At 45.6% G+C, this 14,853-nt stretch overlaps 1 protein-coding gene across 1 annotated transcript in view; it reads left to right on the top strand.

The window, feature by feature from the left end:
• The first annotated feature begins 9,204 nt into the window (after positions 1 to 9,204).
• Positions 9,205 to 14,853, top strand: part of LOC143808899 (uncharacterized) — a 143,625-nt gene continuing 137,976 nt past the window's right edge. The window contains exon 1 of the mRNA XM_077292080.1: positions 9,205 to 9,410. Within this exon, the coding sequence (XP_077148195.1) occupies positions 9,342 to 9,410 (69 nt within the window). The 5' untranslated portion in view covers positions 9,205 to 9,341. The remainder of the gene's footprint in view (positions 9,411 to 14,853) is intronic.

Here is a 14,853-nt window from a genome sequence, read left to right as displayed (position 1 = left end):
TCAGTGAGTTTCCATGGGTACTGGAGACACTGACACACATACATAGTCTGCACACATGTCAGTGTGTTTCCACACGTACCGGAGACACTGACACACACATAGTCTGCATACATGTCAGTGTGTTTCCACGGATACCGGAGACACTGACACACACACATAGTCTGCACACATGTCAATGTGTTTCCGCGGGTACCGGAGACACTGACACACACATAGTCTGCGCACATGTCAGTGTGTTTCCACGGATACCGGAGACACTGACACACACATAGTCTGCGCACATGTCAGTGTGTTTCCACAGGTACTGGAGACACTGACACACACAGTCTGCGCACATGTCAGTGTGTTTCCACGGATACCGGAGACACTGACACACATAGTCTGCGCACATGTCAATGTGTTTCCACGGATACCGGAGACACTGAGACAAATAGGTTGCGCACATGTCAGTGTGTTTTCACGGATACCGGAGACACTGAGACAAATAGTTTGCGCACATGTCAGTATGTTTCCACAGGTACCGGAGGCACTGACACACACACAGTCTGCGCACATGTCAGTGTGTTTCCACGGGTACCGGAGACACTGACACACACACAGTCTGCGCACATGTCAGTGTGTTTCCACAGGTACCAGAGATACTGACACACACATAGTCTGCGCACATGTCAGTGTGTTTCCACAGGTACCAGAGATACTAACACACACATACTCTGCGCACATGTCAGTGTGTTTCCACGGGTACTGGAGACACTGACACATACATATTCTGCACACATGTCAGTGTGTTTCCACACATACCGGAGACACTGACACACACAGTCTGCGCACATGTCAGTGTGTTTCCATGGGTACTGGAGACACTGACACACATACATAGTCTGCACACATGTCAGTGTGTTTCCACACGTACCGGAGACACTGACACACACATAGTCTGCATACATGTCAGTGTGTTTCCATGGATACCGGAGACACTGACACACACACATAGTCTGCACACATGTCAATGTGTTTCCGCGGGTACCGGAGACACTGACACACACAGTCTGCGCACATGTCAGTGTGTTTCCACGGGTACCGGAGACACTGACACACACACATAGTCTGCACACATGTCAATGTGTTTCCGCGGGTACCGGAGACACTGACACACACAGTCTGCGCACATGTCAGTGTGTTTCCACGGGTACCGGAGACACTGACACACACACATAGTCTGCACACATGTCAATGTGTTTCCGCGGGTACCGGAGACACTGACACACACAGTCTGCGCACATGTCAGTGTGTTTCCACGGGTACCAGAGACACTGACACACACACAGTCTGCGCACATGTCAGTGTGTTTCCACGAGTACCGGAGACACTGACACACACATACATAGTCTGCACACATGTCAGTGTGTTTCCACGGGTACCGGAGACACTGACACACACACATAGTCTGCACACATGTCAATGTGTTTCCGCGGGTACCGGAGACACTGACACACACAGTCTGCGCACATGTCAGTGTGTTTCCACGGGTACCGGAGACACTGACACACACACATAGTCTGCACACATGTCAATGTGTTTCCGCGGGTACCGGAGACACTGACACACACAGTCTGCGCACATGTCAGTGTGTTTCCACGGGTACCAGAGACACTGACACACACACAGTCTGCGCACATGTCAGTGTGTTTCCACGAGTACCGGAGACACTGACACACACATACATAGTCTGCACACATGTCAGTGTTTCCACATGTACCGGAGACACTGACACACACATAGTCTGTGCACATGTCAGTGTTTTTCCACGGATACCGGAGACACTGACACACACACATAGTCTGCACACATGTCAATGTGTTTCCGCGGGTACCGGAGACACTGAGATACACATAGTCTGCGCACGTCAGTGTGTTTCCACGGATACCGGAGACACTGACACACACAAAGTCTGCGCACATTTCAGTGTGTTTCCACGGTTACCGGAGACACTGACACACACACATAGTCTGCGCACGTCAGTGTGTTTCCACAGACGGTGTGTCATGGACGACAGCACGGATCACACAGACCCATTCAAGTCAATGAGTCTGTGCAACACATATCGGAGCCTGGAATCAGTGTAGTTTGCTCTGTTCCCAAGCACCGAGTGCTGAACGCTGCCCTCAACATGGTTCCCAGCACAGCAGGGGATAATGATGAGAGTAGTTGTCTGCTCCACTGGATCCATCTGTAAAAATAAGGATAAATGTTTTAAATGTCCCCCACTCTAATCCATGCAACCAGTTGTGCAGCGGAGCCGAGGAGAATGACGCCTGTAGGGAGCGGCCCCGGACCTCTGCTGCACTTAGCGAGTGGTGTCCTGTGTGAGATAGCGGTCACTAACGCGTTGGGGAATACTCGCTTGGCATGGGATTCAAGCACACAGGCACAATTTTTAAACACAAAAACTGTCCATACAGTTTAATTAAGACTCATAAACCGCACCGTAAGCCAGGTTACACATCATTGGCTTACACATAGTCCGTTACTTCATCATAAGCTTGCATCATTAGTCTGCAGCAACGAAACACACTGGTCCTCTCTTGACCAGATTCCGTGGGTTACCACACAGTTCATATGGCAAATACACCTCTATGCCGTATATCACAGTTTATGACAATCACCTTGTCCGGGGCTACCTTCCAGGAGCTCCGATCCTCACGCTGACTCCTTGTCAGTCCTGTCTTCTGGGAAAGCTGCCTCATGGGAATCACCAACTTGCCTGGCAGGCATACCTCAGTCAGTCCAGACTCATCGAAGGACAATAGCTTCCCCAACACAGACCGTCCAGGTCCACGGTCTCTCAGGTGCTCCAGGAAAACTCCACTCACAGGAGCTTCCAACTTAGACCATCCAGGACCATGATCACACTGTGCTCTTCAGGACGTCCATCCCACCTGGGACCGTCCAACACAGAGGCATGTGGCCTGCCCGGGTGCTATTCAGGACATTAGTCCAACACCCCAGGCCACCAGGTCCAAAGCCCCACTACGTGCTCTTCAGGGAGACAACACTCCCAACACAAAGGCTCCAGTACCTTAATCAGAGACCATACAGGAACATGTGACCCACACCTTGGTCACATTATCAAGCTGTAGCCACTTCCCTAGATGGGAGTGTGTGTGTGTGTGTGGCTAGTTTGACCCGCCCATCTCTCATAACTAGCCCTGCCAGCCTCACTTCATAATTATACAAACACAACACAGTTACTTGTGGGACTACAGGTCCCAGACATCTTTAACTCAGGCTGACAGTGCACAGTATCTTCCTCTGCGACACACATACCGGCCATTCACAATAATGCCAGACTTTGACTCATCACCACAGTTATGCCTGCAATTGCCATGCGTTCCTATGGCTCAATACGCCTCCATGCTTATTCTGGGAAGACCATGCAGCGCTCCTACCTGTAACAGGGGTCACTGCATCACATATCCCCCCTCTGTTCAAACCTGTGGGGTTGAACATTTGTCACACACCAGGGATCGAGACTGGGTACCCAAGTCACCTTGCCCTACCAGTCGAGTTTGAGCATTGCTCATCATCATACCCTTGTTAGGGTTTTCCCGCCCCCAGCAGTCAACCTGTAAGTCTTGAGTTTTGGCCCTCAAGTCACCATCTGTGTCAACAGACCTTTGGTCACATTTTTCCAGTATGTCGCTTTATCCGACCATTCTCTCCATGACCGCCACCCACGGTTGGTGCGGTCATGAGACCCACTTACAGTCGAGGCTACTGTCTGGTCAGAGTTTGACCCTTTGTCACTATTCTTGCTACAAGGTCTCCCACCTATGTCACTCAGCCCTGAGTTAACTGAGGCGACACTACTTCTTTCATCAGGCTGGGTACTTCCACCCCTTTGTTTGTCCACATTTCGGGGAGAAAGTGACCACCATCATCTTCGCCTTTCTGGCAGCTGTTTATTAACTTGCAGTCTCAAGTCTCAGCTGCTCTACCTCTCTTATGTATGCCATGCGATATTCAAGGAGCATGCGGATATTCTCAAGACTCTCTCTGGATCCGACAACAAGGAATGGAACCATCCCATCTTCACCCATGACCTGGACTTTGTCATCAGCCGGTATCCTCAGTCTCTTCACACCGGATTTATCCATTATCTCCTGCATCACTCTCCCAAGTCTTCCAATGACTTTCACCACCAGAACTTTGGGTACTTGGATTGTGTCTTCCACCAAGCCCAGACGACTTTGAGCTTTCCTTTCATGCTCCAAAAGTTGAGCGGCTTCATTATTTTTCAATATGATCCTCTGTTTTGTATGGAGGCAGTGTAGGTACATGTCACTCAGGACCACCACCCGCTTCACTGTGACTTCCCTAGTCGACAGTATGACCAATTTCTGAGTCTCAGGCGCCCAGTGCACACTACACGCCTCTATTGCCTTTCTAAAGGCCTCATGCACACCCTTACTGGCACACGCTTCTTGCATGTCTTCTGGTACCTCTATTATGCTCTTGAAAAGCGGGGTCTCACTCTCTTCAAGTACAGATGGCTCCTGCTTTGCCATGGCCCTTTTCATCAAGACCTCTGCCACCACCGGGTGACTGTCTTGTTCCGCTCTTAGAGCACACTCTTCTTCAGCTTTACCCTCTTCCAAACCCCTGATCAAGATGGGCATTAGCAGCTTCACCTCATTACTACTCTGTACCGACACGGTAAGTCTGCGACCACCACCTCTTTCTTTTCTAGAGGGCCTTTTAGTACTTCTCTGAACACTTCCATGTCTTTCTTTAGGGCCTTGGTCACAGTTTGCCACTATGACAGGTGACCTCAGAGCTCCACCACCTCTTTATTCAAGGCACCCACTCGGCACTCAGCAGCCTGTCTCCGAAGCTCCTCTTGCTTCAACCGAGTTTCTACTGCCTCCTGGATCCTCTTTAACTCGCTACTCCCATCCTCTGGATTGGTTGGGCTTCCAACACGCGAGGAGGTATCTACTTCAGGCCCCACGCCTTTGGTGGCTTCGTCCAACTGCACCCTTGGACTCAGCACTGTCACCTTCAGCCCTCTTTTGGGTCTCAGCGGTGACATCCTTACTGCTCTCTTTTCCACTGGCGTCATCATCTGAATGGGAGTCAGCACCACCCAATCGGTCAAACTGGAACGGACAGTCCCCACTTAAACAGGTCATATTTTCTGGTATGGCTTACCTCGCCATCCTGACTTCAGCCTGTGGAGCTCTGTCGTTCCCCTGTGTCAGTGTTTCAGTCAGCACAACACCGTACTCAGCCCTAGCGGTTGCTACTGCCAATGACACGTCACACCCCCCAACATGGTGAACCCTCCAGTCACACTATCTGGGTGTCAGCTCCACTCTGTTTAACCACCATTTCCTTACCGGTCACATTGTGGTACCCCTCAGGAGACATCAGGTCAGTAAGTTGGGCAGGCGCAACCTTTCCTCCGGTCACCCTTACGTCTGACCCGTCAATTTTGGGAGGTATTGCCATCTTAAGGTACGCAACCCCACCAGCTGATACCTCCATTCTCCTGCTGTAGAGAAGCTCCCCTGTCCGACAAGTCTATGAACAGCCCAGAGTCCCGGCCAATTATCACTGGACAGGATAAGTTTGTGACTATGGTGACATCATGGATTGCACTGTCCCTGGCCGTCTCGAGAACCACCCTGGCCACTGGATAGTCCTTAGTGTGCCCATGGATGCAGGTGACCCTAACCCTCCTATTGGGTATTTCAAATCCCTCAGGTGCAACCCTCACTAGAGTCACCGGGCTCCAAGAATCTACCAGTCCACACATTTCCATCTCATGCATCCGCAGGGCACACTCCCGTAAACTCTCGCCGGGATAGCTCACATTGCAGACTGGACACACATAATTCACATGCCCCTGGGAATAATTTGCCTGCAGCACTCCTTCGGGATGCTCCGCCACTTTTTGGGAAACTATCCCTGTTCTGGTTACCACCCCTTTTTGGGCAACCTTCCCTGTTTGGGTTACAGCCCCCTTTTGAGATTCCACCCCTTTGTGAGCAACCATCCCTGTTCGGGTCACTGCCCCCTTTTGGGACTCTGCCCCCTTTTGGGCAACCATCCCTGTTTTGTCACCGCGTGTTAAGTGTCGAGTTCCCACCGCTCCACAGGGGGAATCTTGAACCATGTCCGCTGCAGTCTCCCATTCTCTTTCAGCCGCAGTGGAGTCTGCTCAGTAGAGACATCGGTCCCAGCGTCTGGCTCAAGCAGATACTGTGCGTTTGGTTACCGCTGCCTTTCCAGGCTCAGCCTTTGTAACCAGCATTGATCAGCGGCGAGCAGACGTTCCATGACTAAGTCCTGCTTTTCTTCTACTGAGCATGCCCACGGGACGACCTCTCATGGGTGGTCGGGGGGGTCACATGCTCAGGTCCTGTAGCAGCTCCGATTGGAGCAATAGGAAGGTCCTGGAAGGCTCCAGTCATAAAAGGTTTGCATGGTCATGCGCTATTATAAATCAGAAATTATGTGTGTGTGTGGATGTGTAACTGAATCTGGTGAAAACTCCTTAATCATACCTATCCCTAGTGTTGCTGAATGTACTTGGGTGATTAAGCTACCTAGCGCCTGACTGTGCCATCCAGCACTAGGCACGAATACACAGCGTCTATTAGTAGCGAATGCCAGTGCGGCGCCTTGCGCAACTAATGCGCTTTCCTGGCCCTAGTTAGGGTGGTTAGTGGCGTGTGCCAGAGCAGCGCTGTACGCACTCAGTGCGGTAAATCATTATTTAGGTTTTTCTCTGGCACTGCAGTCGTGGCGCTGAGTGTTAGTGGTCTAGAGGGACTCTAACCCCGTGTCCTTGGGGCAGAGTCCTGTGACCCAATACTAGCGTTCACTTTGTGGTATTGCGGCCCAGTGACGCAACAGGGTTCGCTTCCTTACATACCGGGTGAAGCTAACCCGTGAGTGTTCACATTATACCGCCATATACTGTCCGCCATTATCGACCAGCAGGTGTCATCTCTGCACGGTGGACCCCGGGCTGCGAACGCACTTTATACCATCCTTATAATGATTTGGTGCGTTCCTAACACTGCCCACTTTTAGGGACACCACCCCTTCCCTGGAGTACACCCCGTGGACTTCCCCACGGCACTCTCAGGTCCCAGTTCTCACAGTACACCACTATGTCTCTGGGGTGGCACTGGCCCTTTAAGAGTCTGCACGACCTGGAGCACAATTTTTTTTTTTTCATGTCACCTCACCAGCTCCTGTTGGTACTGCCACAGCTCCTACTGCAGTTACAAACCATCGGCACCTTCGGCTGCTGATCACAAGATGCTGCTGCTGCCACTGCAGCTCCGGCTGCTGCAGAACCTCTTGCTGCAACCGCAGCTACACTCTACAAGGCTCTGCATGGCTCCACCGCAGACTTCGTGGACCCGCCGCTCCACAGCAAGACGCTTGTCAACTTCGTGGCCCCGCCGAGCCACAGCAATTAACTCCGCACGTGCTTTCCCGGACCACTGCCTGCAGTCTAGCAAGCACCATATGTGAGATAGCGGTCACTAACGCGTTGGGGAATACTCGCTTGGCATGGGATTCAAGCACACGGGCACGATTTTTAAACACAAAAACAGTCCGTACGGTTTATTTAAGACTCATAAACCGCACCGTAAGCCAGGTTACACATCATTGGCTTACACATAGTCCGTTACTTCATCAGAAGCTTGCATCATTAGTCTGCAGCAACTAAACACACTGGTCCTCTCCTGACCAGTTGCCGTGGGTTACCACACAGTTCATATGGCAAATACACTTCTATGCCATATATCACAGTTTATGACAATCACCTTGTCCGGGGCTACCTTCCAGGAGCTCCGATCCTCACGCTGACTCCTTGTCAGTCCTGTCTTCTGGGAAAGCTGCCTCATGGGAATCACCAACTTGCCTGGCAGGCATACCTCAGTCAGTCCAGACCCACCGAAGGACAATAGCTTCCCCAACACAGATCGTCCAGGTCCACGGTCTCTCAGGTGCTCCAGGAAAACTCCACTCACAGGAGCTTCCAACACAGACCGTCCAGGACCACGATCACACTGTGCTCTTCAGGACGTCCATCCCACCTGGGACCGTCCAACACAGAGGCATGAGGTCTGTCCGGGTGCTATTCAGGACATTAGTCCAACACCCCAGGCCACCAGGTCCAAAGCCCCACTACGTGCTCTTCAGGGAGACAACACTCCCAACACAAAGGCTCCAGTACCTTACACAGAGACCATACAGGAACATGTGACCCACACCGTGGTCACATTATCAAGCTGTATCCACTCCCCTAGATGGGAGTGTGTGTGGCTAGTTTGACCCACCTATCTCTCATAACTAGCCCTGCCAGCCTCCCTTCATAATTATACAAACACAACACAGTTACTTGTGGGACTACAGGTCCCAGAACATCTTTACCTCAGGCTGACAGTAGTGCAGAGTATCTTCCTCTGCGATACACATACTGGCCAATCACAAATATGCCGGATTTTGTCTCATTACTACAGTTATACCTGCGATTGCCATGCGTTCCTATGGCCTCAATACACCTCCATGTGTATTCTGGGGAGACAATGCAGCGCCCCCTACCTGTAATGGGGTCACTGCATCACACCTGTCACTCACTGGGGTCCGGGCCGCTCGCTGCAGGCGTCATTCTCCCCGACTATGCTGCATGAGCCCCGGGAGCTTTACAGGGGAGGGGACAGGACAGGTGAGAGCAGAAAATAAGTCACACTACAGACGAGGAGTGAGGGCCTGATCCCAGGAGCGACAGTCCGAGAACTCGGCAATGCCCAATAATAATAATAATAATAATAATAATAATAATAATGCTCGCAAGCCTTCACTAGACTCCTGTACAGCTGTATAATGAGGCCCAGGCTGTATAGTGAAGGGACCGGAGGGATAAACGCAGGAAAAGAAACAGAACGTGCAAAAAGAGCCGGATGCCCATCACTACGAGTGCTCCCCACAGCCAGCCTGCTCCTATATATACCCCACAGCTCCGCCCCTCCAGTCACATGACACTGACATCACCACAGGTCCTGCTCCACCACTGCTCTGCTGAGCTCCGCCCCTTCTGGTCACATGGTGCTGACATCATCACAGGCCCTGCTCCACCACTGCTCTGCTGAGCTCCGCCCCTTCTGGTCACATGGTGCTGACATCATCACAGGTCCTTCATCTCTACAGTGCAGCAGCCGCAGATTGTTCTCTGGTATCAGCCGTTATTATACAGAAGCTGAAGGTCTCCATCCCCCGACATCATCCAACATCTGTCACCTGAGCGACGGCCGAGGATGGAGGCAGAGACGTCCCGAAGAATCATCGCCTGCGCCCTGGAGATCATCTCCCTGCTGAGCGGAGAGGTAACTGCTCCATATATCTATTATTATCTGCTGAGCGGAGAGGAAACTGCTCCATATATCTATTATTATCTGCTGAGCGGAGAGGAAACTGCTCCATATATCTATTATTATCTGCTGAGCGGAGAGGTAACTGCTCCATATATCTATTATTATCTGCTGAGCGGAGAGGAAACTGCTCCATATATCTATTATTATCTGCTGAGCGGAGAGGAAACTGCTCCATATATCTATTATTATCTGCTGAGTGGAGAGGAAACTGCTCCATATATCTAGTATTATCTGCTGAGTGGAGAGGAAACTGCTCCATATATCTATTATTATCTGCTGAGTGGAGAGGTAAACTCTTCTATATTTCTATTATCTGCTGAGCGGAGAGGTAAACTCTTCTATATTTCTATTATTATCTGCTGAGCGGAGAGGAAACTGCTCCATATATCTATTATTATCTGCTGAGCGGAGAGGAAACTGCTCCATATATCTATTATTATCTGCTGAGCGGAGAGGTAACTGCTCCATATATCTATTATTATCTGCTGAGCGGAGAGGAAACTGCTCCATATATCTATTATTATCTGCTGAGTGGAGAGGAAACTGCTCCATATATCTAGTATTATCTGCTGAGTGGAGAGGAAACTGCTCCATATATCTATTATTATCTGCTGAGCGGAGAGGTAAACTCTTCTATATTTCTATTATTATCTGCTGAGCGGAGAGGTAAACTCTTCTATATTTCTATTATTATCTGCTGAGAGGAGAGGTAAACTCTTCTATATATCTATTATCTGCTGAGTGGAGAGGTAAACTCTTCTATATTTCTATTATTATCTGCTGAGTGGAGAGGTAAACTCTTCTATATTTCTATTATCTGCTGAGTGGAGAGGTAAACTCTTCTATATTTCTATTATCTGCTGAGCGGAGAGGTAAACTCTTCTATATTTCTATTATTATCTGCTGAGCGGAGAGGTAACTGCTCCATATATCTATTATTATCTGCTGAGCGGAGAGGTAACTGCTCCATATATCTATTATTATCTGCTGAGTGGAGAGGTAACTGCTCCATATATCTATTATTATCTGCTGAGCGGAGAGGTAACTGCTCCATATATCTATTATTATCTGCTGAGTGGAGAGGAAACTGCTCCATATATCTATTATTATCTGCTGAGCGGAGAGGTAAACTCTTCTATATTTCTATTATTATCTGCTGAGAGGAGAGGTAAACTCTTCTATATATCTATTATCTGCTGAGTGGAGAGGTAAACTCTTCTATATATCTATTATTATCTGCTGAGTGGAGAGGTAAACTCTTCTATATTTCTATTATTATCTGCTGAGTGGAGAGGTAAACTCTTCTATATTTCTATTATTATCTGCTGAGTGGAGAGGTAAACTCTTCTATATATCTATTATTATCTGCTGAGTGGAGAGGTAAACTCTTCTATATATCTATTATTATCTGCTGAGTGGAGAGGTAAACTCTTCTATATATCTATTATTATCTGCTGAGCGGAGAGGTAAACTCTTCTATATATCTATTATTATCTGCTGAGCGGAGAGGTAAACTCTTCTATATTTCTATTATTATCTGCTGAGTGGAGAGGTAAACTCTTCTATATTTCTATTATTATCTGCTGAGTGGAGAGGTAAACTCTTCTATATTTCTATTATTATCTGCTGAGTGGAGAGGTAAACTCTTCTATATTTCTACTATTATCTGCTGAGTGGAGAGGTAAACTCGTCTATATATCTATTATTATCTGCTGAGTGGAGAGGTAAACTCTTCTATATATCTATTATCTGCTGAGTGGAGAGGTAAACTCTTCTATATTCTATTATTATCTGCTGAGTGGAGAGGTAAACTCTTCTATATTTCTACTATTATCTGCTGAGTGGAGAGGTAAACTCTTCTATATTTCTATTAATATCTGCTGAGTGGAGAGGTAAACTCTTCTATATATCTATTATTATCTGCTGAGCGGAGAGGTAAACTCCTCTATATATCTATTATTATCTGCTGAGTGGAGAGGTAAACTCTACTATATTTCTATTATTATCTGCTGAGTGGAGAGGTAAACTCTTCTATATTTCTATTATTATCTGCTGAGTGGAGAGGTAAACTCTTCTATATTCCTATTATCTGCTGAGTGGAGAGGTAAACTCTTCTATATTTCTATTATTATCTGCTGAGTGGAGAGGTAAACTCTTCTATATTTCTATTATTATCTGCTGAGTGGAGAGGTAAACTCTTCTATATTTCTATTATTATCTGCTGAGTGGAGAGGTAAACTCTTCTATGTTCTATTATTATCTGCTGAGTGGAGAGGTAAACTCTTCTATATTTCTACTATTATCTGCTGAGTGGAGAGGTAAACTCTTCTATATTTCTATTATTATCTGCTGAGTGGAGAGGTAAACTCTTCTATATTTCTATCATTATCTGCTGAGTGGAGAGGTAAACTCTTCTATATATCTATTATTATCTGCTGAGTGGAGAGGTAAACTCTTCTATATTTCTATTATTATCTGGTGAGTGGAGAGGTAAACTCTTCTATATTTCTATCATTATCTGCTGAGTGGAGAGGTAAACTCTTCTATATATCTATTATTATCTGCTGAGTGGAGAGGTAAACTCTTCTATATTTCTATTATCTGCTGAGTGGAGAGGTAAACTCTTCTATATTTCTATCATTATCTGCTGAGTGGAGAGGTAAACTCTTCTATATTTCTATTATTATCTCCTGAGTGGAGAGGTAAACTCTTCTATATTTCTATTATCTGCTGAGTGGAGAGGTAAACTCTTCTATATATCTATTATTATCTGCTGAGCGGAGAGGTAAACTCTTCTATATTTCTATCATTATCTGCTGAGTGGAGAGGTAAACTCTTCTATATTTCTATTATCTGCTGAGCGGAAGGTAAAATCTTCTATATTTCTATCATTATCTGCTGAGTGGAGAGGTAAACTCTTCTATATTTCTATTATCTGCTGAGTGGAGAGGTAAACTCTTCTATATTTCTATTATCTGCTGAGCGGAGAGGTAAAATCTTCTATATTTCTATCATTATCTGCTGAGTGGAGAGGTAAACTCTTCTATATTTCTATTATCTGCTGAGCGGAGAGGTAAACTCTTCTATATTTCTATTATCTGCTGAGCGGAGAGGTAAAATCTTCTATATTTCTATCATTATCTGCTGAGTGGAGAGGTAAACTCTTCTATATTTCTATTATCTGCTGAGTGGAGAGGTAAACTCTTCTATATTTCTATTATCTGCTGAGCGGAGAGGTAAAATCTTCTATATTTCTATCATTATCTGCTGAGTGGAGAGGTAAACTCTTCTATATTTCTATTATCTGCTGAGTGGAGAGGTAAACTCTTCTATATTTCTATTATTATCTGCTGAGTGGAGAGGTGAACTCTTTTATATTTCTATTATTATCTGCTGAGTGGAGAGGTAAACTCTTCTATATTTCTATTATTATCTGCTGAGTGGAGAGGTAAACTCTTCTATATTTCTATTATTATCTGCTGAGCGGAGAGGTAAACTCTTCTATATTTCTATTATCTGCTGAGTGGAGAGGTAAACTCTTCTATATTTCTATTATTATCTGCTGAGCGGAGAGGTAAACTCTTCTATATATCTATTATTATCTGCTGAGTGGAGAGGTAAACTCTTCTATATTTCTATTATTATCTGCTGAGCGGAGAGGTAAACTCTTCTATATTTCTATTATTATCTGCTGAGCGGAGAGGTTAACTCTTCTATATTTCTATTATTATCTGCTGAGCGGAGAGGTAAACTCTTCCATATATCTATTATTATCTGCTGAGCGGAGAGGTAAACTCTTCTATATTTCTATTATTATCTGCTGAGTGGAGAGGTAAACTCTTCTATATTTCTATTATTATCTGCTGAGTGGAGAGGTAAACTCTTCTATATTTCTATTATCTGCTGAGCGGAGAGGTAAACTCTTCTATATTTCTATTATTATCTGCTGAGTGGAGAGGTAAACTCTTCTATATTTCTATTATTATCTGCTGAGTGGAGAGGTAAACTCTTCTATATATCTATTATCTGCTGAGTGGAGAGGTAAACTCTTCTATATTTCTATTATCTGCTGAGCGGAGAGGTAAACTCTTCTATATTTCTATTATCTGCTGAGTGGAGAGGTAAACTCTTCTATATTTCTATTATCTGCTGAGTGGAGAGGTAAACTCTTCTATATTTCTATTATCTGCTGAGTGGAGAGGTAAACTCTTCTATATTTCTATTATTATCTGCTGAGCGGAGAGGTAAACTCTTCTATATTTCTATTATTATCTGCTGAGTGGAGAGGTAAACTTTTCTATATATCTATTATTATCTGCTGAGTGGAGAGGTAAACTCTTCTATATTTCTATTATTATCTGCTGAGTGGAGAGGTAAACTCTTCTATATATCTATTATTATCTGCTGAGTGGAGAGGTAAACTCTTCTATATTTCTATGATTATCTGCTGAGTGGAGAGGTAAACTCTTCTATATTTCTATTATTATCTGCTGAGTGGAGAGGTAAACTCTTCTATATTTCTATTATTATCTGCTGAGTGGAGAGGTAAACTCTTCTATATATCTATTATTATCTGCTGAGTGGAGAGGTAAACTCTTCTATATTTCTATTATGATCTGCTGAGTGGAGAGGTAAACTCTTCTATATATCTATTATTATCTGCTGAGTGGAGAGGTAAACTCTTCTATATTTCTATTATTATCTGCTGAGTGGAGAGGTAAACTCTTCTATATATCTATTATTATCTGCTGAGTGGAGAGGTAACTGCTCCATATATCTATTATTATCTGCTGAGTGGAGAGGTAAACTCTTCTATATATCTATTATCTGCTGAGCGGAGAGGTAAACTCTTCTATATTTCTATTATTATCTGCTGAGCGGAGAGGTAAACTCTTCTATATTTCTATTATTATCTGCTGAGTGGAGAGGTAAACTCTTCTATATTTCTATTATCTGCTGAGTGGAGAGGTAAACTCTTCTATATATCTATTATTATCTGCTGAGTGGAGAGGTTAACTCTTCTATATTTCTATTATTATCTGCTGAGCGGAGAGGTAAACTCTTCCATATATCTATTATTATCTGCTGAGCGGAGAGGTAAACCCTTCTATATTTCTATTATTATCTGCTGAGTGGAGAGGTAAACTCTTCTATATTTCTATTATTATCTGCTGAGTGGAGAGGTAAACTCTTCTATATTTCTATTATCTGCTGAGCGGAGAGGTAAACTCTTCTATATTTCTATTATTATCTGCTGAGTGGAGAGGTAAACTCTTCTATATTTCTATTATTATCTGCTGAGTGGAGAGGTAAACTCTTCTATATATCTATTATCTGCTGAGTGGAGAGGTAAACTCTTCTATATTTCTATTATCTGCTGAGCGGAGAGGTAAAC

Source organism: Ranitomeya variabilis, chromosome 2, assembly GCF_051348905.1.
Source record: "Ranitomeya variabilis isolate aRanVar5 chromosome 2, aRanVar5.hap1, whole genome shotgun sequence".
In the NCBI taxonomy this organism is placed as follows: Eukaryota; Metazoa; Chordata; class Amphibia; order Anura; family Dendrobatidae; genus Ranitomeya; species Ranitomeya variabilis.
This window is presented reverse-complemented; position numbering and strand designations above follow the sequence as displayed.